Below are 23,691 nucleotides of genomic sequence, written 5' to 3' on the forward strand. Positions count from 1 at the left end.
TCTGAACCAAGAGGTCATGGTTCAATTCCCAGTCAGGGAACATGCCCAGGTTGCAGGCTCAATCAGTGCCCAATGTGGGTCATGCAAGAGGCAGCCAATCAGTGATTCTCATCATTGATTTTTCTCTCTCTCTCTCCCTCTCCCTTACTCTCTGAAATCAATCAATCAATCAATCAATAAGTAAATAAACACAAAGTGGTGCAAAAGGAGGCTTACAGTTGTTAGTATGCAAAATACAGAGTTCATAAAGCTATTTTAATCATAACCTGCATGTCTTCCTCCATACAAACAACTGTAAGCCTACTTTTGCCCTACAATAAGTATGTGCACTTATTGTGTGTCGACTGTTCCTCAATAAAGATATCTTTAAAAGATATTAATGGAACCTGGCTGGTTTGATCATTGTTTAGAGCATTGACCCTCAGACCAAAGGGGTTTGATTCCTGGTCAAGGGCATGTACCTCAGTTGCAGGTTATATCCCTGGCCCCATCTTGTGCAGGAGGCAACCAAAGTGTCTCTCTCATAAGAATGTGGTGGGGGTTTTTTTGTCTCTACTCCCCTCCTACCTCTCTTTCACTTTCTCTAAAAATCAATAGAAAAAAATATCCTCGGTTGAGGATTAAAAAAAAAAAAAAAGATATTAATGGCAGATTCTAGTGAAAAGACCCACTCTGACTAACGGTGCCTTAAGCAAGTTGCTGAATCTCTAGTTTCCTAATGTTAAAGTTGGAATAACATTACTTTCCTTGCAGGGTTGTTGAAATAACAATTTAAAATAACATGTTAGATATCTTTTATACAAAATAGATGCTCCAATAGTAATAGAATATAATAGTTCTTTCAAAATAACAAGGAGAAAAGTAATTAGCTGAATCTAAAGCACCCTGCTTGCATATATCTGAAGAGATTTCTTTGGAGTGTTTGAAGGCCATTGCCCCTGGCTTCCCAATTCCTTTAGTCACAGATTCACATACAGTGACTTGCAGTTCATATCGAGGTAAAATTTGACCTACCCATTTCTCTTACCCTGTTCCCATATCTCACCCACATCTCTGCTCCTAGTTTGGTCACATCTGAAAGGATAGTACCTTAGTATCTGCCATTACACAACCCTACCCACCGGCCACCCCACCACCTCATGGTCTCTTTCTCCTCCTCCTAATGTTGAGACCTAGAACACATAGACTTGTAGCAATCAATCAGGAAGAAAACTCTCCTGGGAAGATTAAGAGAAGATGTGTGTCAATCACACAGCATGGTTCTTGGCTCACTGAGATATGTAAATGCTAGCCACTGTGGTTTTACTGAATGTGGATGAGGTCACCTGTTCCTGCTTCGGTGTCTCCCTCCCACACACAGAGAGCTCTGCCGTAGTCTTTGGAGCCAATGAATTGCCAATATGGTCTAGGCACGTGGGTGGAAAAGGTAGACACCGTTCCTGCCCTCAAAGAGTGCAGAGTTCATGAGCCACTTAGTGGGGAACATGGCTGGGTTCAAAGAGGGGAAAATCAACGTGAATGGAAGTTGTTGGGAAAACATCATGAAAAAGAGGAGAAAGAGAAGCTGCTTGTTTGTGTGTGCTGTGTGTTTGTAATCCTCAACCCTTTAGCCTGGTGTACGGCTTGTAATTTACCTTAATTAACATGTTTTTGTTGAACACGTGAATGAGGATAGCTGGAGATGGTATTGTCAAAAAGGAGAAGATGGTATTGTCAAAAGCTGAGGCCCAGAGCTGGGAATGAGGAGGGCCCATTTGGCTAAAGAAAGGCCCAGCCCAGGAAAGAGCTTGATACAGGGGATGGGATGGGGGTGTGGGTGAATGGCAGGACAAAGATCCTGGACATTAGGTTAGAGTATCTAGGAAGGTCAATACTCTGCATGGAGCAGTGCCACCCATACCCAGGTCTTTTCTTTGGCTCTATTGGGTCTTCAGAAGCTGTAGGCACACATCCGCTCTCTAGTTCCCTAGACAAGGTGAGCCAAATGGAGAATTTTCTAGTTTCTAGTTCCTTCTCCCACCCACAGATTGGCATCTCCTCCTCCCTCCCCCATTCCTGGCTAGAGGAGCTGCCTGACAGGACAGGGCGGCTGGCACACAGGTTCTCACACATTTACACGTGCCACTCACTCGCGCTCCTAGTCACTTCTGAACATCAGGGAACCAACACCAGAGCCAATCAGAAAACCAGCAGGGACTCCTGGCCGAGCCAGTCAGGAAGGAACAGACGTAAGAACAGGCTGTGCTGACCAGGGTGCCATGCACAGTGTCCTGAGCCAGCTGGCTCCGGACCCACCTGCTCACTGCTGACCGGGAGCTGGAACACGGCTCAGGGCCTACAAGCAGGGAGCTCAGGGCAGCCGACCTGCCTGGTGCCTCCTGGCCCCTGATTTGAACCCTTAGAGCCCTCCCTTGTGCCTCTTGAGATCATTCGAGTTTCTAGAACCTTTTGGCAACGTGAGGAAAAGTTACGTCATCACAAACCAAATGATTTCCCATTTGACCACTGCGCCGAGGCTTGTGGGTGTTCAGTGTGCCCACGAATGCCCTCCAAGCAGCTTGGGGTCTGACCCTGGGTCTGGGTGGACTGCTCCCTCCCTTTGAGGTGCATTCCTGACAGATACTCCAAGGACTGTGCTAAAGGGACGGTTGGAGCAAAGAAAGAACAACATGTCTTTCTGCCCAGCCGTGGAGAAGTGGGCTTTTCCTCCGCTGGAGACAGAAGGGAGCACAAATCCTTTGGATCAAGGCTCCTTGATCTGGCGCTCTGAGCTGGGACGGAATTCCGTTCTCTTTGCCATCCAGCGAAGGCGCCCTCCTCTTTGCCCCTCTCCCCGGCTGCCCCCACCCAAACCAGAGCCTTGTTTCTCCTGCTCAGGTGCTCTGGGCAGCAGCCACAAGGCCTGAGCGGTGGAGTCTGAGCTTGGAAAGCCCCTCGCCCGGAATGTGCATGCCTCTCTGTGGCCGTGCCCGTGTGTGCGTGTGCATATGTGCGCGTGCGTGGAATTGCACGTGAGCGTGTGTGACAAAAATCGCTTCTGGAGCATGTTGCCCTCTGTCTGCCCATCCAGGTTACTCCTCGCTGCAGGACGAGCTGCTGTCCCCCGCCTCCCTGCACTACGCGCTTCCCTCTCCGCTGCGTGCAGACCAGTACTGGAACGAGGTGGCCGTCATAGACGCCATCCCCTTGGCGGCCACGGAGCATGACGCCATGCTGGAGATGTCTGACATGCAGGTGTGGTCCGCGGGCCTCACACCCTCTCTGGTCACTGCTGAGGACTCCTCTCTGGAGTACAGCAAGGCCGAGGACTCTGACGCCACCGGCCACGAGTGGAAGCTGGAGGGGGCGTTCTCCGAGGGAACGCAGGGCCCCACGCTGGGCTCCCTGGACCTTGTGGAGGATGACACAGTGGATTCAGATGCCACAAATGGCCTTATTGATTTGCTTGACCAGGAGGAAGGTCAGAGGTCAGAAGAGAAGCTGCCAGGTCATGAGAGGCAGGAGGACTCGACAGGTGCAGGGCAGGACTCAGAGAATGAAGTGTCTCTTGTTTCAGGCCAGCAGAGGGTGCAAGCCCGCATCACAGAATCCCCCACTGTGAGTCGGGTGATGGAGACAAGCCAGGACAGGTAAGGGCTGGGCTGCCGGGGTGGGATGCCTTGCCTCTCCCTGGGTTTCCGGGGGAGTTGTGCCTGGCAGCTCAGGTGCTGCTGCCCCCCCGGACTCTGTGTTCTAAACGCCCTGGGACCAGCCCATTCAGTATCACCAGCTGGCCTCTGGAGCTGCCCAGAGCTCAGTCTGACCCTGGTCCCGTGAGAATGGAACTGTGTTCTGCAAAGGCCAGTTCCTCCCCAAGACACCCCTGGCTTAGGGCGTTGGAATGGGGGAGCACCCTTAGGAGAGAAGGTCTAGGCTTGGAGGAACCGTGCCTCTAAGTGCAGCTGGGGCTGGGTGCCCGGGCCCCTATCACCGCCGAGCGCTTATCATTGAAGACCATATTTAGAAACCTCCAAGCCCCAGGACCCGGGAAGTCATTTGTACGGTCACACAGCGTGCGTGTGACAGAGCTGATAGTGGTGCCCTCTCTCCTTTCCCTTTTTGAAACAGGGAGGCTGGTGGGTTTATCTGGGGCAGGACAGAGCTTTCAGCTGTCCAGAGCCAGCTGTTCTTGTGGGTGACTCCTCACCAAACTCCCTGTGGCCAGAGGCCTGGTGCCGAGCCAACAGCAGTGAAGCATCGGTGGCAGTTCGGGCAGAAGGGCCTTCTGCACTTCTGGGACCCAGAGAGCCCTCAGACCCTGGCCGGGCTCGCAGCCACGTGGTGGACACCACACTCTGGGGCCTCATGGCGAGAGGGAGAGATGAGCCAGGCATGTAGTGGGTCCTTTTGGACCAGCTGGAACAGGAAATAAGCGGTGGCAGCTGTTTCTTCCATGTCTCTGTGCTTCCTCAATTCTCCCTAAAGCAAGGACACTGAATGTTCCAGAGGCTGCGGCCACCCAAGGAGCTCAGGCCCGGCCAGGCCGTGGGAAACCTGTTCTCATTTCCTCTTCCCATCCACACTGCTCTGCTCAAAATGTGGAGCTGCCTGGCCAGTCCCCAGGGTTCACTCAGTGTGGCCCTAATCCCATTGGTGGAGGGAAAGGAAGGTCGTTTAGAAGATACAGAGGTTCTAGGCAACTAATCCTTTGAGTTGGGGGAGGGGGAGAATTGGACAGCCTGAGGCTGTGAGGATTCAGAGTGAAATACTGGCTTCCCTGTGAGAGAGACCGTCTTCCAACAACCCTGATTGATGGCCATTCATCCAACAGCGCTGATGGACACTTCGTTGTGAGCTGGCCTCTGCGCCATGGCCACAGCGGGGTCACCAGATGAGGAACCAGAAGGCCTGGACGCTGGGCCTCAGGGTGTCACAGTGTGGCTCTGTGACCTTGGTCAGCCCCCTAATGGGGATAAATTTTGTTCACTCACTCAGCAATATGTCTTGAGTGCCTACTAGGTGCCAAGCATGTATAAAAAATGCCTAGGTACTGGGGATAGGGTACTGAACAAAACTGTTTCTACTTGTAAGAAGTTTATATTCTAATGGAGAAACAGATGGTAAACAAGATACATTAAATAAAATTAAAAGAGAAATGCTCACCAGTGTCCTTGACCTGACAACTGAAAGGATGAAGGTGCCCTTCACCACAGACTGGGGAAGACTGGGCGGAATTGGTCTGACTGTGTCCTCAGGGTGCCTGCTAGGAATCCTGTCAGAGGAGAGGTGTTGAGGAGGCCATTTCCCACCTGCAGTTGAAGGAAGAGGTGCTGAGGCCAGGCACTGGGCATGAGCAGCAGGAGGATGGGGTGTAAAGCCATGGCCTGAACACGCTCCTTTGGGAAGTGGGTGTAGATAGAGCTGAGGTCTGAGAATTGAGCCCTGGGTGCTCCAACGCTCAGAAGTCAGGGAAATTAGGAGGAACCAACAAAGGACACTGAAAAGGAGAGGCCAGAGAGTGGGGGGGGGGGGGGGGGGAACCAGGCAAACAGGGTGTCCCAGAAGGCATGGGAGAGCGTGTTTCCAGGGGGAGGGAGTGGCTGCCTTTCAGGTGAGCACAGAGATGAGGACTGTTGCCTGCAGGGCTGGAGGGGAGGTAAACAGTGATGGGTGCAGAGGCCCCAGGACTGGATCTTTGCTGTGAGCCTAGTGCCTTGGGAGCCCAGAGTGGGGTCATCCATTCAAAGGGAGGGGACCAATGGCACTGGTACCCGTGGCCCTCCCCACCTGGACAGCATGGATGGCCCAGCAACCAGCTATGTGATTTGCCCCCACTCTCCCGTCCCTTGGGTGGGCCGAATAGGATGTGTCCTGGGTGAGCCAGAGCTCTGGAGGGGGAGGGTATCTCCAAGGGCAGAGACTGAGGGTGACTGGGTGTCCTTTCTCTCTTCCGGGACCCCAGACTGCAGGACTGGGATGGGGAAGGCTCCATCGTCTCGTACCTGCAAGATGCGGCCCAAGGTTCCTGGCAAGAGGAGGTCACGCGAGGCCCACACTCCTTCCAGAGAACCGTCACCACCGTCAAAGGGCTGGAGCCCAGTGGGTCTCGGGAGTATGAGAAGGTGCTGGTGTCTGCGACCGAACTCTTGCAGCCGGAGCAGCCGGAGGCCGAGGGCCTGCATGCTGACCAGGAACGGAGACACCGAGAGCGGCTGCAGGAGGCGGAGAGCACCTTCTCCCAGATGCTAAAGGTGAGAGCCCGCAGGGAGGGGCCTGCCAATGCCTGTCCCAGCACCCGGCGACCTCCTCACTCCGCGGGGAGCTGAGCGTGTTTATTTGCTTTAAGCATTATGGTGGTGACTTCGCTTTCTCTAGCAGCTTTCATGGTCTTGGTCTGGCTGGCTGGCTCCTTGACCCCCTACTGTGTGGAGCTCCTGAGCATTCAGGCACAGACTGTGCTGTTATCATCCTCACAGCTCCCCGGCTCCCAGCAGTTATTCCCATCTGCAGCTGATGGTTGAGCAACATGCCCGAGGTCACAGGGTCAGAAGTGGGCTTTGAGTCCACTCTGGCTGACTCCAAAGCCATGGTTCTTGTTTTCTCTTTTCGTCGTGTTTTAGAAAGGGCTTAGAGCCGGGTGTCGGCTGGTCCAACCATGGTCTGCGAGGCTGTGGACAAGCCCCTCTCTTCTTGGCACCTTGGTTTCCTCGCTGGTAAACGAGGAGTGAATGGATGCAAGGTTCACCTAGCATCGTGGTTGGCAAACTGCGGCTCACGAACCACATGTGGCTCTTTGGTGCCTTGAGTGTGGCTCTTCCCCAAAATACCACGGCCTGGGCGAGTCTATTTTGACGAAGTGGCGTTAGAAGAAGTTTAAGTTTAAAAAATGTGGCTCTCAAAAGAAATTTTAATCGTTGTGCTGCTGATATTGGGCTGTTGAGTTTGCCGACCACTGCCCTAGCAGGAATTCTGGTTCCTGGGTGGGCTCCTCAGGGGACACAGGAGAGGGATGGGGAGAATTTCCCAACAGAGACTTGCTCTCCTCTCCGGTTCCTGGCCTCCACCAGCTCTCCCTCCTTCCATCCCTTTCAGTTTGTCTTACTGTACTTTTTCTGATCGTTCACTTTTATCTTCTTGCTCCATTCTCATTTTCTTGCCCCTCCTCATTCCCACGGGCTTCCATTTTAATGTGGGTTTTGTTTGTTGGTTTGTTTGTTTAGATATATTTTTATTGATTTCAGAGAGGAAAGGAGAGGACGAGAGAGAGAGACATCAATGATGAGAGAGGATCATCGATTGGCTGCCTCCTGCATGCCCACACGAGGGATCGAGCCTGCAACCTAGGCATATGCCTTGACCCGGAATTGAACGACGACCTCCTGGTTCATAGGCTGACACTCACTGAGCCATGCCGGCCAGGAATTAATTTTTTTTTTAAGTTTTATTATGAAAAACTGCAAATAAATATAAAAACAGACAGAATATCATCTTATCTCTCTATGCATACACCCAGGCTGCACAATTCATGGCCAATCTTGTCTCATCTGAAACTCCCTCCATTCTCTCTCACCTCCTCATATTATTTTGAAGCAGATATCTTCTTTTTTAAAAAATATATTTTATTGATTTTTCGCAGAGAGGTATAGAGAGCTAGAAACATCAATGAGCTGCCTCCTGCACATACTGGGGATGTGCCCGCAATCAAGGTACATGCCCTTGACCGGAATCGAACCTGGGACCCTTCAGTGTGCAGGCCGACGCTCTATCCACTGAGCCAACCGGTTTAGGCCAGATATCTCCTTAATGTGTCTTTTAAATGTATGGGTTCTTATAAAATTTGCATTGCTGGTCTGTGCCTAGGGCTTTTTAATGTGTGCACAAGCGGTGTGTTCTGTGTCTCCGTTGGTTTCTTACTGTTCAGTCAGCACCGTTTCCTCACCCAGCATCCGCTTTCTTCCTCCCTGTCCCATCTGCTTCTTTCTCCTCTTCCTGTGCGCCTGTCTGAGGCCAGGGCCTGCAGGCACCCTCAGGACCACAGGACTCGCTAGCTCAGTGGCCCCAGGCTGCTGACAGCCAGGAGCTGCTAGGAATTGAATCCGGTTTTATTTAGAATGCGTCCTTGCCAAGTATGCGCCTGGGACAGGACAGGCAGCTGCGTCCGTTTTTAACCCCAGCCCGCCCATCGAGCTCGTCCTCGGTGCCCACTGCTGCTGCCCCCGGCAGCAAGTGCTCGGCCCAGAACAAAGGAGCTCTTAACCGGGTTTGGACTCCTGACTCCCGGGGAAAAAGAAGTCTGCAGGGGCGATGTTTTCCACCTTTTCTCTGCGGTCAGCCGTTGGTGAGGGAAACCTGGGGAGAAAGCAGGATCACCCCAGAGGTTCAGGGGAGAAGCCCTCCAGGTCATTTGGTCCATCTGACTCATGTACCAACGAGCAAACTGAGGCCCAGAGTGGCTGAGGGTGTGTCCAGGGTCACATGAGACGAACCAGCCACAGAGCCAGGAGCGTCCAGATCTCCTCCCATTTCCCAGTGGGCGTGTCATTACGGGGCAGGGGGAGGGGCGCAGGATTGGAGGATGTGGATGAGCTGTTGTCCTAATCGTCTGGCAGGACCCGGGTGTGTGTGTGTGTGTGTGTGTGTGTGTGTGTGATCACCAGGTCTGTTTAAGGTGACGGTTTACAAAGCACCCATTTGCCAGTCTTGCCAGTGAATCTCTGGAAACAGTGGCAGAGATATAGAGAGATGCCTGGGAGCCAGCCAGTCCTCCCCTAAGGACCTGGGGGGAAATACCTGAAATTGGGCTCTTCTTGGCTGGACCAAAACCAGATAAATGCGGCTTCTATTTTTCCAGTGCTTTCTTGTTGAAGTGAGGCAGTGCTGTGCCGTGGTGGGAGTTTGAAATCTGACTCCTTCGTTTACTTACTCTTTCACATAGGCAAGTGCCTTAACCTGTCTGTGCCTCCTTTTCCTTTGTGGAAGGTGATAGAGACTGCAAGGCTAAAGTGATTAGTATAGGAAGTACATGGGGGTGATGCCTGCAGAGCAGTGCACACTGCAGTATTTGCTGTTATTATTGACTAGAGGCTCGGTGCACAAAATTCGTGCACTTGGGGGTCCTTCAGCCCGGCCTGTGCCCTCTCACAGTCTGGGACCTCTCAGGGGATGTCTGCCTGCCAGCTTAGGGACAGAGCCTAAGCCGGCAAGTGGACATCTCCCAAGGGCCCCTTAGCACTGCTGCGGAGGCAGGAGAGGTGCCTCCCACCACCAGCGCTGCACTCGCCAGCGGCGACCCCGGCTTCTGGCTGAGCAGGGCTCCCCCTGTTGGAGCGCACTGACCACCAGGGGGCAGCTCCTGCATTGAGCGTCTGCCCCTTGTGGTCAGCGCATGTCATAACGACTGGTTGTTCCGCCGTTCGGTCGATTTGCATATTAGCCTTTTATTATGTTTGATAGTGGTGGTACTCACGGCCCTGTGGTCTTCGAGAGCACTGTAATTCATCCTCTTTTGAGGGATGAGGAAACTGAGGCCCAGAGCAGGCACCCAGCTTCCCCGAGTCCCCACAGTGAGGGCACTGTCAGGTCAGTGTGCTGTGTCCCAGATCTTTGTTCTCCCTGCCACGCGGGGGAACAGCCTGATCCCAAAAGTGAATTCCTTTTCAGCCGCAGCTGCTGCGGCCGCGTTTGTGAATCAGCTCCGTAAAGACAGGCTTCATGCGCGTGGTTCCTGCTCCTCGTGGGCGGGCGTTGACAGCCAGCATGGGAAGAGCCTTTGAGGACAGGCCTGAAATAGACACGCCGCTTACACGCTTACATGTAGGGTGGCTGTGCCCGGGGAAGAGGAGGCTGATGGGAACTGCACGGCCCTGCCACCTGTGCTGGACCCTGCCACGCTGGGCCCGGGCAAATCGCTTACCCCAGGGCTATTTTTGAAATAAACGCCTAACTCTCCAGGGTATGAGCGGGTCCCATCCCCACGCCTGGGGGGTGGACATCGTTCTGCACAGGCAATAGCAGCCCAGAGCAACACACGCGTAGCTGCCTTCTCCGGACACTTATTTTCCGGAGTCCCTGAGCGAGCACGCTTCCCTGGGCAGAGCTGCCTCTGGTTCCATGGGGGCGGGCAGGCAGGAAAGGTGGGGGGCCGTGTCCCCCCTCAGGCTCTTGGTGGGGCGGGGCAGGGTCTCCCGCAGTGACTTTGACGTGTGCTCCCAGTGCCCGGGACACACACACCTGCCGGCTTTCTTCTCGCCCCGTCGGACAGCCCAGCAGCTGGGTTGGAAGCTAAAATTATCAAAGCCTGACGTCACCCGGGCGTGAGGGCAGAGCCTGGGCTGCGCGGCAGCAGGACACTCGGGCGGGCAGTTCTGGGGAAGGGCCGGTCGGTCGGTGTTCTGCCTGGAGAGAGAGAGAGAGAAAGTGGGAGACTGAGGAGGGGGGATGGGAGGGGTCCCAGGAGGCCTCGGGGGTCCAAGAGGAGAATGAGCGCTTGCACCCTCGCAGCCGCCAAAGCCCCGGCTCCGCGGGCGCCCGGAGGGCGGGCTGGTGAGGATGTGGACTTTCATCACCCAGCTCCTGGTCACCCTGGTGCTCCTGAGCTTCTTCCTGGTCAGCTGCCAGAACGTGATGCACATTTTTAAGGGCTCTCTGTGCTTCGTGCTGAAGCACATCCACCAGGAGCTGGACAAGGAGCTGGGGGAGAACGAGGGCCTGAGTGACGACGAGGAGACCATCTCCACCAGGGTGGTCCGGCGTCGGGTGCTCTTCAAGGTAATCGCTGGGCAGGAGGCAGGAGGCATGAGGCAGGAGGCAGGCCTGGAGCTGGCGGTGGGAGCGCGGAGGCCAAGAGGCCGGGCTGAGGGCACAGTGCAGGGATGTGGAGGGATGAGCTGGGGCAAGGCGCCGGCCTCCGGGTCAGGAGAGGTGTTGGAAGAGGAGGGACAGGAAGGCCTCAGGGGACAGGCTCTGCCCTGGGAGTGGAGCCACCCCTCAGCCAGGGCCCAGAAAGCTCAGCTCTGGGACTCAGCAGGCCGTTCTCATCCTGCTTCTGTCCTCAAGTTGCACACAGTGTGGTGGTGTCTGTGGAGGGGCTCCTTCACCGTCAAATGTTGCAGAAATGCAAATTAGGCGCCTCACATCCTCTTGGTCTTCTCTGTAAAACTTGCATAACGGGCCCTGTTTGCCGGCTCCCAGGTGCTGTTGTGGGGCCCCCCACACAAAGCTCTGGGCACTGGGAGCGGTGGTTTGGCTGCCTCTACCTGCTGCGTTGGAGTTCCTGCCCACATGGGGACTTGTCGGACTGTCGCTGTGGCTGCTGCTGCTGCAATTCCACCTCCTTGTTCTCCAGTCCTGCTCCGAGTCTCCCGCTTCTCCATCTTGAGTTTTCCCCCTTTCTCTCATTGCAGGGGAGCGAGCTTCAGAATATTCCAGGGGAGCAGGTGACTGAGGAACAATTCACAGACGAGCAGGGCAACATTGTCACCAAAAAGGTGGGTGCAGAGATTCCCCTGAGCTAGCGGGGAGGCACGCAGGCACGCAGGCTAAGGGGCAGGCCGCGGACCCGCCTCCCTCACAGAGGGGGAAAGCGTGGCTCAGCTGTCCTCCGTGATCCGGACGTGACTCTCCTCATGGCCACTTTGCCCGGATTCAGCCTGAACTGAGCTCCTGCCCGGAAAATGGCTGCAGGACAGCAGTATGGTGGTCCCCAGACTACCCCTGGCCTCTTACAGTGAAAAGGACGTGGGCGTGCATTGAGTTGGCAGCAGATTTTAACTCGGCAGACATGAAGTTGCCTGTCCAGGGTTGGGCACTCTGCTAGGTTCGGGCAGAAGGGAGGAGGAGGAGCAAAGGGAAGACTTTGTATGGGCTTCCCTAGGGGGCTGCTCACACTACATCGGAGCAGGTCCCTTATGGCCGTCTGTCCTTCTGCGCACGAGCTTCGTGCGGGCAGGGGTCATGCTTGTTTATGTTTTCATCCCCCACCCCTAGCCATGGTAGGTGCAGAGTAAACAGTTGCTGGACTATTTTGGATGAATGAATGAATGAGGGAATGGGGAGATGGCATTGGATTACCATAGTTGAAAAAAAGAAATGTCCTCTGCCCTCAGGAGCTCCTAAGCATACAGGCAGCGTAAACTGCCATCGATACCGAGAGGCAGAGGAGCTGCTGTTGGCTAGGACAGAAGTGACGCACGTCCCACCCGTGGTCATTGAAAACCTGCCAAGACCCCCCCCCTGCAAATTCTAGTCCCTCCGAGGCTGTCCAACGCGCGTGTTTCCACAGGGCGATGGGAGCGCGAGACCCACCCCTGTTCTCGAGGACACAGGCTGCCTCTCCCCCAGCTTCAGTCCCGGGAACCCGCTCCTCTCCAGCTCCGTCCCAAGGGCTTTGCCAGCCCTTCCTCCCTGCCCTCTCTTTTCCAGATCATCCGCAAAGTGGTCCGGCAGATAGAGTCGTCTGGTGCCGATGACACCCAGGAGCGCGAGGAGGTGATTGTCGAGGGGTCCCCGGAAGATCCAGGGGCGGTGCCCGTTGATATTGATGACTTTATGAAGCACATCAAGGTACCGTGGGGGCCACAGCCTCTGAGGCCCTCGCTCTTCCGAGCGGCCCGGCACCTGTACCTGCTGCTCGCCTCTGTGCCAGGCACTTCTGGTTCTGGTCTGCGCTGTGCTCACTTCTCCGGGTTACCCTTCCAGCCTCCTCTCCCTGGAAGGCGGCGGACACGCCTTCCCTTCTCCTGCCTACTCGTTGCCTGTCTGTCTGTGCGATCTGTCCCGTGTTCTGTCTCTGCTGCTGTCCCCAGGTGGAGCGGAGAGGGAATAGTCTGCAGCCGGACCTGATAGAGGGCAGGAAGGGGGCTCAGATAGTGAAGCGGGCGAGCCTGAAAAGGGGGAAGCAGTGACCTCGAGCACCACCCCCTCAAACGGGCTCTTTGGAGGTAACACGGTCTTCCTGCATCCTTTCTGCATGGCGTGGTCTCTCTCGGCGGAGTGGCTGCTCACATCCTCCCCCGCCCCTCCCAGCATGACGCAGGGGGGTGGGGGCAGCGTTGCCGTCGTCCAGAGGCATGGACTCCCGTCCCCTACCTTCCAGCTGTGTCTCTGACTCTCGGTTGTCTCGTCCAGAAAACAGAGTCCACCCTCTCTGCCGACCTGCCTCTCAGGAAGTGCAAACATAACAGAGTTTTGAAAAAACGCTTGGATGCGTGGCAGGGCTTGGTAATCGCAGGAGTGGCATTACCCTGGCAACCAAGCAGTGGGGACCTGGAAGATGGGGAGACAGGGCACCCGAGAGGGCAGCTGAGTCTGTCTAGCCTGTGCGAGGCCAACCCGCAGTGACAGGCCTTGAACCCGGAGCCCTGCAGACGTCCCCTCCGCCCGAAGGCCTCCCTTCCCCTCGGTGGTTCCTGGAACCTGTCACTCCCGTGCTTTCTAGGAAAGGGCGAAGTTCGCGGGCCCAGAGGAGGTGGTGTTTTCCCGACAGGCCTGGAGGGCCTTGGGGCCTGGGTGCATGGCGTGCGTGAGCATGGGGCTGAGCAGCCGGGTGTGTGGTGACGTGTCCTGACGCAGGGCCGTGAAGACGGGCGGCGGAGGCCGTCCAGCGGGCCCCGCGGTGCCGGGGGCTCCAGCGGCCACTCTGACCTGTCCTCCCTGAGGCATCCTGTACTGAGCTGCCCCGAGGCTCTTCACTGTGCCCGGCTCGGGGCAGCTCAGTACAGGATGCGTCGGGGTGGGAGTCGGCAGGACGCCAGGAAGCCCTGTGGCCCCAGCACAGCACTAACCCCGTTAGTTGTTGCCATTTCAACCCCCAGACCCCGGCTCTGGGCTGGGCGGTGGCAGCGAGCCAGCTCCGGCTCTCTGCTCTGGGCAAAGAGCAGGGCCGCGGCTGCTCCCAGCCGCCAGAAGTGCTGACTCTGCCGCACCTCCTCGGCACTTGGCAAAAAGGGGCTGGCAGATCCAGCTATGGGATAAAATTAGACCTGACTCCTCAGCAGCTTCCCTTAAGGAGGTCACGGCGTTAACCCCGGCATTGCCGGGGGGTCCCACCAGGCTGCTGGTTTGGGAGATGAGCTGCGATCAACCCTGGAAGTAATCCAGGTCATTAGAAACCTCTCTGCCTCATGCTCCTTATGGCGGCAGCAGGGGCTTTGGACTTCAGCTCCCGAAGAGAGGCAGCCCGAGGCCAGCCTGGGGAGGAGGGCGGTGCCTAGGGATTTTCTTCTTTTTTTTCCCTGTAGATGCTCCAGCTGCACCACCCACTGGGATGTGGGTCCAGACCACTGAGTTGGGTGTCGGGGACACACACAGCGCAGCCTGGCTCCAGCACAGTGCTGGGGCCTCTGCCCAGAAAAGGGCAGGGGTGTGTGGTGGGTCCGTGGGGAGGGAACCAGGAGTGAGGCGGGCACCTGCCTGGGTCCCAGAGGGCCTACGGCACGCTCCCCTCCCAGCAAGGCAGGCTGCAGAGAGGACGGGGAAGGAGCTGACAGCGCTCTGCTCCTTTAATGCTGCCACCCACTCGCAGGCATGTGCAGTCGGCCTTCGTTCCGTGTGGACTCCACACTTGCAGCTCCACCCACTAACTCAAGTTTAGTTTCACCCCCAAACCAACCCGCACAGCACGTCCACGGTCACTCACGGGCCCGCGCACAGCGGTGAAGAGTTTGAGTCAGTTCCCAGCTGAAGTCTAACGAGGTGGCGCCCTGCCCTCTGGTTTCAGCTCTCATGCCATATATAAACACCTGTCTTTTTTGTGGTGTATTTAATGCCACGACTGATTTTTTTTTTTTTTTTTTTTTTTTTTTTTTGGATTTTGGGACTGTTTGTGCCAATTGCACAAATGCACCTTGTGATTTCACTGTTTAAAATGGCCTCCAAGCCCAGCCAGGGTAGCTTGGTGGTTAAGCGCTGACCTATAAACCAGAGGTCAGGGTTCAATTCCCAGTCTGGGCACTTCCCCAGATTGTGAGCTCAGTCCCCAGGAGAGGGCATGCAGGAGGCAGCCAATCAATGATTCTCATCATTGGTGTTTCTACGTCTCTCTCCCTCTCCTGTCCTCTCTGAAATATATATTATGGCCTCCAAGACCCACAGAGCTGTCTAGTGTTCCTATCCTACGTGTGGGAGGCTATGATGTGCCTTACAGGAGAATACATGTGTTCCATGAGCTTCATGCAAGCATGTGCTAGAGCACTGTTGGCCAGGCATTCAATGTGAATGAGCCAATGATACATATTAAAGAAGGTGTCTTTAAACACACATCACACAAGGTTACGTATTCATTGGTTGACAAAAATATTGCGAAGAGAGGCTGGCTGGAGCCTGGTGCTGTACTTTCCTCAGGAGCAATGGTTCAGCACTGGCTAATCCAGTGTTCGTGGCCAATTATGTATAGAATATTACTGCAGGTAACGAGAATCAGAGCATACGTTTCAAAGAGGGTGCAAGCTGGGGCTTAGGTCTAGATTGAGGCCTGGCACCTCGGGTTTACAGGTTGTGAAGGGCAAAAGAGAACATCTGTTCTGGCGCTTAACCAGTCACAGGTCTTATTTGTACTCTGACCTGGACAAGTGGACTGGTCTTTCAAAGCCTTGGGCTCCTTGGTGAGAAAATAACAATGACACAGATACCCCCCTCACAGGGAGGGTGACTGCTGAGTTGATGTTTGTGAACGGGCTTTGGGAAGTGTAAATTCTAATCCGCTGTTTCTCAAAGTGTTAGCTGCATCCCTGAGAGTCTGAGTCATCTGAGAGTCTGGTTGCAATGCGGACTCCTGGTCCTTGCCCAGACCCCCTGGGTTAAAGTTCTAGGACCCAACTTCTGCATCAGCTCAAGTGATTTTTACAGGCATACGGAAGAGTGGGTTATGATGGCTGATTTTGGTTTTCCCTTACAAACCTCCCAGTGGCACACTTGTAGACTTTAGATTTAAAAGGTGAGCTGAAAGGAATGATGGTTGGAGTTGATTCCGAGATGTGGAACACCCCCAAAGGGCAGAACACCCAACCCCCGTGAGGACCGAGTGGACCACAACTGCCCCCTCTGATGTCCCCACATCACTCCCTCCTTGGGAAGATGTTTGCATGTAAGGCCTGGCGTGTTGGGGAGGGGAGCTCCCGGGGAGTTTTTAAGAAGTTAGACAATTGCTGTTCTGTCAAGGCCTGATTGATTGGGACAGACCATAGCAGCTGGTGAGCTTTGCTTTGTGCCCAAGGATTTAGGGCCAAGAAAAAGGGTGTCTGAGCTGTTAGAACAACAGCACGGAGCTGGGCAGCTGGAGGGCTGTGGGCAGAGCGGGGACAGGGCCCCGGTTCCTGGCAGTCAGTCCCCTGCACCTATCTGGCTCCGCCTTCTGGACTCTCGGAAAGCTGCAGCGTGAAAAGGCTGCTGGATGTTTTGTTTGTTTTGTTTCCTTTTTGAGAGACACTTTCTATTCAAACAGTAGGGTTGCAAGACTTGTGTTGGCTCTGACAGTAGAATATACGTAATAATCTCAATAGGAAGGGAGGCAAGGGGTCATGGGTTTTTTTTGGTTGTTTTTTTGTTTTGTTTTTGTTTTTGTTTTTTAAATATATTTTATTAATTTTTTTACAGAGAGGAAGGGAGAGGGATAGAGAGTTAGAAACATCATGAGAGAGAAACATTAATCAGCTGCCTCCTGCACACCCCACACTGGGAATGTGCCCACAACCAAGGTACATGCCCCTGACCAGAATCGAACCTGGGACCCTTTAGTCCACAGGCCAATGATCTATCCACTGAGCCAAACCCGTTTTGGCTAGGGGATCTTGTTTTATTTGGCTGTTTTAAGTTACAATCTGCCGTCTCTCTGGGATGTTGTAGGTGTGTTGAAGGCTGGGCTGGGGGGAGAGGAGAGAGCCACAGACACTGAGTAGAGGGTGGGAACAGGTGGGACAGCACAGAGAGCTGCCCTGAGGAAAAGGACCTGATTAGTGCAGCCACTGCGTGTGGGGGGCTCCGTACAGGGTAAGACTTTTCTCAAGGGAGGCCCCCAGGAGAAGGGGTGCAGGACTGAGGAAGAATACTGAACTTGGCCGGAAGACTTGCATTCTGCCCCTCCCCTTGCTGCTGTCTGGGCCTCCCACTGGATCTGTCCGAGCCTCGGGAGTCTCAGCTTACCCGCAGGTGAAATGAGCAGTCGCCACAGAATGATCCCTTCTGCTCCCTGCCTGGGCAGGAAAGCGGGTGAGAGATTGCTGCCTGACTTCCCCAAGCTCAAGATTTCATAAGGTCTCTTGTTCGAGGCATGCTTAGCACTGGGGCAGGTGGTTGGGGGACCATCAGGAAGGGTAAAGCCCACTGTTGCCCTCAGAGAATTTGTATGGGCAGCCAGGGGAAGAATGCAGACAGGAAAAGGAATGACATGGCGATAGCATTTCCGGAGAGTCCATCTGTAGTTTCATTCACATACCGTTTACTCTCCGAAGCTCTTTACCTAGTATATACCTTTAGTTCTTCTAAACATCATAATAACCTAATGAGGTTGTTGTTCTTCTTCTTCTTGTTAATCTTCATTTGAGGATATTTTCACATTGATTTTTTTTTTTTTTTTTTTTTAAGAGAGTGGAAGGGAAGTGGCGGGGGGTCAGGGGAAGAGAAACATCAATGTGAGAGAGACACATCAATTGATTGCCTATCTCACGTGCCCTAACCAGGGCCCAGAGCAGGGTATTGAGCCTGCAACTGAGGTACATGCCCTTGACCAGAATCAAACCCTGGACCCCTAAGTCTGCATGCCAACACCCTACCCACTGAGCCAAATGAGCCTGGCTGAGGTGCATCTTCTTATTGCCCTTGTTCTCTAGCAGGGGAAACTGAGGTATAGAGAGGGGAAGTAACCTGACAAGGTCACACAGCAGGAAACTGGGTGAGACAGGAAGTGAACCTCAGGCAATCTGGCTCCAGAGTACACGCTCTTAACCACTACACTGTGTGATTGCGCTAAATAAAGATAGTGGCAGGAGGGAAGTTTCCAGGGTTCTGGGAGGAGGAACAAGAGTGAGCCAGAGTCATCAGGAAGGCTTTGTGGAAAGCTTTCCCTTGAGGGCGGTGGGCAGGACTTTAGGGGAGAGGAGAGTGCATGGTACCCTTGCCGGGAGAGCCACGGACAGAGGTAGGCAGCAGGTGGGCACTGGGGCTCGGAAGGCAGGAAACGATGACGGAAGAGTCTTGCCCTCCAGGGTGACGGCTCCTTCAAGCCACAGCAGTAGAATCTCTGGCGAGGAACTTACCAGCACCCTCCCATTCCTGGAGAACCATTCAGAGAGAGTTCACCTTGGTCACCTCCAGCTTCCTCCCCAACCCTGTCACCCATAGGGCCCCAGACAGCTCTGTGTGGCGACAGAATGAGGTTCTGTGTTCCTGTGTCACTTGTGCCACCCAGGAGATCAGCAGCTCCTCTTTATTTAAGTCCTCTTTCTCCTCGTCCATCCCAAGGTCCCTGCAGGCAATCGCGAGTGGCCGCTCTTGGACACAGAGTTTCACTCCTGGTTGGGGGTGAGGCACTGAAGGGTGGCAGGAGTAGGGTCTTGCTGTGAATCCCAGGCTTCAGAATGTGGAACTGATGCTGCAGGCAGAGTGCTGTCTTCTAGCCTGATGCACAATACCAGTGTCTTAGGGAGCCTGCACCTGTCCAACGACCTCATGGCCACCGCGGAGGCTGTCCATCCTCAGGGCATGGGGAGAGGAGCTACAGGCCCTTGACAGTAAGAGCTGTGGACCAGAGCCAAAGAGGCACTGCTGTCTCTTGTAGCCATAATCTTGTCTACGCCATCTCCGGGGTCCCGGGGATGACACATAGCAGATATCCATGCGTGTTGGCTAACCTGAACTGAAAAAGTAGAGGGTACCACTGCCTAGTGTAGCCCCTCTCGGCACAATCCGTGGCTCGTGATCATGACCCCTTTCCTAAGTACAAGATCTACTCATTTCTCCCCCAGGTGACTGCGTAGGCCGGAGAGCCTCCCGCCTCCTCTCCGAGGCTCTGAGCACCCACACAGGAGGGTTTTGTATGGGAGGGATCATCCACTCGGCAGGGGAACTGGTACCGGGCAGGTCAGCCACCCCTGAGAGGCAGCCTCTGGGTTGGGGAGTGGAGGAAGGATGGCTGGTATCTCAGGAAGATCCGGGGCTTCGAGCTCAACACCTTTCTGCTCATCCATCGCCTTGCTTGGGGAGGCTACTTTTCCTGAATCAGACCCTGCCTGAGTAGCCAGCACAAAACTCAGCATTTGGGGTTTTTTGCTAGGAGTTGCACCTGTACATTCTAAGTGTCTCCTTCTCTCTTTGTGCCCCTTAGGATCACACCTCGACACCCAACCCTTGAACTCCACACACTCTGCCATGCACACGGGAGGAGAGCTGGACCGGAGGGCAGCACAACTGCGCACACGCTCCTCTAGGCTAACGGCATGATCTCCGTAAGGGACTTCCTCTAGTCTCCCATTCGCATGAACGACCGACTGTAGACGCATGACCTACAGTCCTCAATCCTGCCTCTAGCGACAACCGATCTCTGTTCTGTTGGGAATCAGGACAAAAAAAAAAAAAAAAAGAAAGAAAGAAAGCAGCAAGAATGAGGGGGAGGGGGGAAGAGGGATGGAAAGCAAGCGCCAGAGAGCGCACGAACGCAGAAGTGAACAAGGGCTCTTTGTGGCTGGGGATGATCTATTTTTTTAAATCATTTTCATTTTGACTTGTTACAGGGTACTTATTTTTTCAATATCTGTAAGAAATCTATATGGGCTTCCTGGAAAGGAGAGAGAGAGAGAGAGAGAGAGAGAGAGAGAGAGAGAGAGAGAGAGAGAGAGAGAGAGAACATGGCATGGAATCAGTGGAATCAGTTCACCTTAATCCCAGGTCCTCATCTGCCAGTCTTCCCCACCCACACATCCCCCCATTCCATGTGTGCCGGCTCCTCCCTCTCCCCAGGGGACTGTTACCCCCAGAACTCCCTACATGGCATTAAGGACACACACATGCACACACACTCTCTCACACACACAGAGGCACCTCTCCCCTCTACTCAGTATACACACAGATTTTACTGTGATGTCTGAAGCTGTATAGAATCTCCTGTGGATAAACTGGAATTTTTTTTTTTTAAGTTGCCTCTCTCTCTCTCTCTCTCTCTCTCTCTCTCTCTCTCTCTCTCTCTCTCTCTGCCAGTTTCAGTATTAATCATCTTCCAATGGAAAATCATTACCTTTGGAGTGCATTTGGGGCTCCCTGTGTTAGGGACTTAAGAACCCGCGGTGGGGACCCCAGGCGTAGGCGCAGGGCTCACAGGGAGCCAGTGCCCGTCCGAAAGGGCCGTGGCTCTCCGTTGGTGGCTGTCCCAGGATTGCACCAGCATGTTCACTAGAGAAGAGGTTTTTCTATATCTTCAAGCACTTATATCCTAGTCCGTGTTCAAAGTGTAAACTGTACAGTAATCAGCCTTGTGTATATGAAAAAATAATAAATACTATGCAAACCAATAGAAACACGTTAGCAGTATGTGCACAGCACGAACAGCTCAGCTCTGGGGCTTCTCCGGGCTGCGGGAGGAGCCACAGCCTGTCTCCGTGCCAGAGGGAGTAGGGCTAGGGAGTGGATCTGTGGGTTCTCAGAAGTCAGCCGCCCCCAGGGTCTCCCAGAGCGAACTCGGTGCTCTATGTCCAGGCAGCCGGCAGGATGGGGGGCCCAGGCTGACAGCCTCAGTGTCCCCACTCTGACCAAGCCCCTCTGCCCACCTTAGCAGAGAGGAGGGTGAGGGGCCCACTCCTGACCCCATGCCCAGGGGAGGGCCATCTGGAGGAGGAGGAGGAGGAGGAGAGAGCTGACCACCTGGAGGCCTGGGGCTAGGAAGGAGACTCCCCTAGGCCAGGCCTCCGGGCAGGGCAGGGCAGGGCAGGAAGGAAACAGGCGGCTGGCTGTTCCTTGCCTCGGTGCCACCAGGGAAGAGCCTTAACGTTCCACTAGAGCCTCCGGCAGAGGGAGGCCCGAATCAGCACAAACCGCCCGTCCTGCGTCCTGCGCGGCGGGCGCCCCCCAGGGCCAGAGGGAGAGGGGCCGGCTCTGCCGGCTGTCCCAGAGCCGCTGTGCGCGGGCGGCCGGTCACCGTCCTCCCTGCCGCTCTTCTGAGGTCCTCAGAACACGGTCACACTCTCCAAGTAGCACAGAAGCCCCTCGGTGTCAGAGCCCCCGCCGCCAGCCCGCCCCGGGCCCCGCAGGTCCTGGCGCGCAGGCAGGGCGGCTGGGCGGCCGGGCGGGGGAGGGAGCCCGGCTCCGCGGAGCCCCGCCAGCCCGGCCCAGGCGCTGCTGGTCCCGCGGTTTCGCTTTTTGCTTTCAGAGGGGCCAGCCCGGGAGGGAGGGGACGGTGGAGCTGGCGGCCTCAGGCCCCCCGGGCTGTGCCCCAGCCAGTGCATCGCCCGCCCTCCTTGCCCCCCTTGCGGGGCAGGAGCGCGGAGCTGCTAGGCGGCGGCAGCGGCGGGGCCCCGGGCCCCGGGGGCGGCCGCTTGGCCCGGGGAAGACAGGCACCCGCCGCTCAGCCCCGTCTGGTCCCCTCCTGCCCCGCCGCCGCCCAGCAGCCCCCGCAGAGCCTGCGGCCCGGCCTGGCCTTTGCTTTGGCACCTCCCGCTCTGTACGGCTTGGCTGCTCGGCCCGCGGCCCGCCCTGGCTGCCCGCTCTGGTTGCTAATAGATAGGAGCTGTTAGGGGAGGGGTCCGGGGTCTCCACACGATGCCTAGAGAATGCTGCAGTCTGCACATTATTAGACGCTTTTTAGAAGTTTTGGAATCACCTTGATTTTTCTAATTGTTATGAAAAATAAACCTTTTTTTCTCGACTCTCTCCCACATGCTCTGTAATCGGGAAGAGAATTCCCCTTCCTTGCCTACGATGATGTATAGACCATTCTCCCTACACCAGCTGAACAAATGTCAAAATTAATAAAGAAACTGACTCCATGGCACACGGCTCCATCTGTCCTTCTCGGTTCATCCTTTGGGGGGTGGGAGGGGGAGGGGTTTGAGGGCCTGAGGCCGGAGTGAAGCCTGAGGGTGGACCGGTCAGCAGGGTGGCCTGCACCCCAAGGAGGTGCCCAGCTTCCAGAAACCTGGACGGTCCCCCTTAATCATGGCCACCCACTCTGGGAGCAGCTCTCCAACCCCTGAGATGGTGGAACAGATTTCCGACCCACCTAAGGGTACAAGATGGGGGCTAGTCCAAGGTGGAGGGGGGCATCCCAAACCACCAGGGTACATGGCTGAGCCCAGGGGTTGGCATACACTCGGGGAGCCCCTGGTACCTCCTGTGAAGGCGTCTGGCCCCTGCACTCAATGCTACTCCAAGTTGAAGAACTTTTGGGAAAAGCACCCTATTCTTAACAATTAGTTCTTAACATTGCATGCAGCCCTGGCAGGTTTGGCTCAGTGGACAGAGCCTTGGCCTGTGGACTGAAGGGTCCCAGGTTCGATTCCAGTCAGGGGCACATGTCCTGGTTGTGGGCTCAATCCCCAGGAGGAGGCATTTGATCAATGATTCTCTCTCATTTGATGTTTGGAGGCATTTGATCAATGATTCTCCTTCATTGATGTTTCTAGCTCTCTCTCCCTTCCCTTCCTCTCTGAAATCAATAGAAATATATTTTTAAAAAACCAAAACACAAACACTGCATGCAAAGCCGGCCATCAATCGGGCCTCAGTTTCCTCTTCTGTCAAATGGGAGAATGGATGAAGGGCTTGTGTGTCCTCCTGGGATCCCGGAACACGAATGCCTTTGTCCAGTTGACGTTAAATAAGAACCAAATCACTCACGGCAGCTTTTCTTTCTCAGAAGTTCCCATCGCTGCCGGTGACGAAGTCACAGTGGTGGAAACACTCCCAGCCCTCACTCTGAAGCTGCTCTCTCAGCATCAGAAAAGCCGCCCGACCCCGGGGCCAGCCAGGGCTGCGCCACCGCACGCACGGCCCAGAGGTTTTCAAAAGCTCAGGTTCCGTTGCCCGGGTGGGGCCCGGGGGCAACCCTGGGATTTGGAACTAAGTTTCCTAAAATAGCAGCTTGCTAGCACAGCCCACTCCGCTGGATTAGAACCTTCCCCGCCCCCCCCCCCCTGTTTTTAAACCAAACTTCTAGAAAAACAATCTCCACGCACAGCCTATCGGAGGCCTTCCTTGCACTGAGCTATGGGAGAGAGAGCGTGGCCCCGAGACCGGCTCTGCCATGAGCAGCGGACGAGTCAGGGCTCTGAGCAAGAGGGAGCCACTGACTCCCAGGCCCTCGGCCTCCCGCTGGGAACCAGTTCTGGCTAAAGGGCACTTCCGGCCTCCGGCCAAAGCACGCCTGTAGGAGTGAGATCGAGGCGCCCACAGCCGGTCAGGAAAGGCCGTGGGGGGCCAGGCAGAGGAGCGAGAGAAGCCCACCTGTCCAGGAGTCACCCTTTTTCCTGTCATTGGGTCTGTTCAGACTGGTAGCATGCTGGTTTCCATGAACAAAAGCAAGCACTTCAAGAAAGGATGCTCATTAAAAAATAATAATAATAAATAAACACTGAAAAAAAAAAAAAAAAAAGAAAGAAAGGATGCTGCCCCCTACAGAAACAACCCAAGTTACTCACTGCTATTTCCCTGTTTGTGAGAGGAGAGCCCGGAAAAGCCTGGTCGGTTGTAAGAATGTATTGGGGGGTGGAGGAGAGGCGTAGGTGCTGTGTGATC

General features: G+C 55.1%; 1 protein-coding gene across 13 annotated transcripts in view; it reads left to right on the forward strand.

Moving 5' to 3' along the window:
• The window catches only part of ANK1 (ankyrin 1), a 210,362-nt gene extending 190,610 nt beyond the window's left edge, over positions 1-19,752 (forward strand). For 4 of the 13 annotated variants that reach the window (XM_036456818.2, XM_036456821.2, XM_036456824.2 and 1 more), the window contains 5 exons: positions 3,071-3,629; positions 5,942-6,230; positions 11,382-11,465; positions 12,400-12,540; positions 19,295-19,752. In XM_036456818.2, the coding sequence (XP_036312711.1) occupies positions 3,071-3,629; positions 5,942-6,230; positions 11,382-11,465; positions 12,400-12,540; positions 19,295-19,321 (1,100 nt within the window). In that variant the 3' untranslated portion in view covers positions 19,322-19,752. Of the gene's footprint in view, positions 1-3,070; positions 3,630-5,941; positions 6,231-10,306; positions 10,747-11,381; positions 11,466-12,399; positions 12,541-12,782; positions 12,918-19,294 lie in introns of those variants that run through there. The other 9 variants (XM_036456820.2, XM_036456822.2, XM_045588856.1 and 6 more) reach the window with 6 other exon arrangements.
• Positions 19,753-23,691: the final 3,939 nt, after the last annotated feature.

The sequence above is a fragment of the Pipistrellus kuhlii genome, unplaced genomic scaffold (genome assembly GCF_014108245.1).
Source record: "Pipistrellus kuhlii isolate mPipKuh1 unplaced genomic scaffold, mPipKuh1.p scaffold_m20_p_3, whole genome shotgun sequence".
In the NCBI taxonomy this organism is placed as follows: domain Eukaryota; kingdom Metazoa; phylum Chordata; class Mammalia; order Chiroptera; family Vespertilionidae; genus Pipistrellus; species Pipistrellus kuhlii.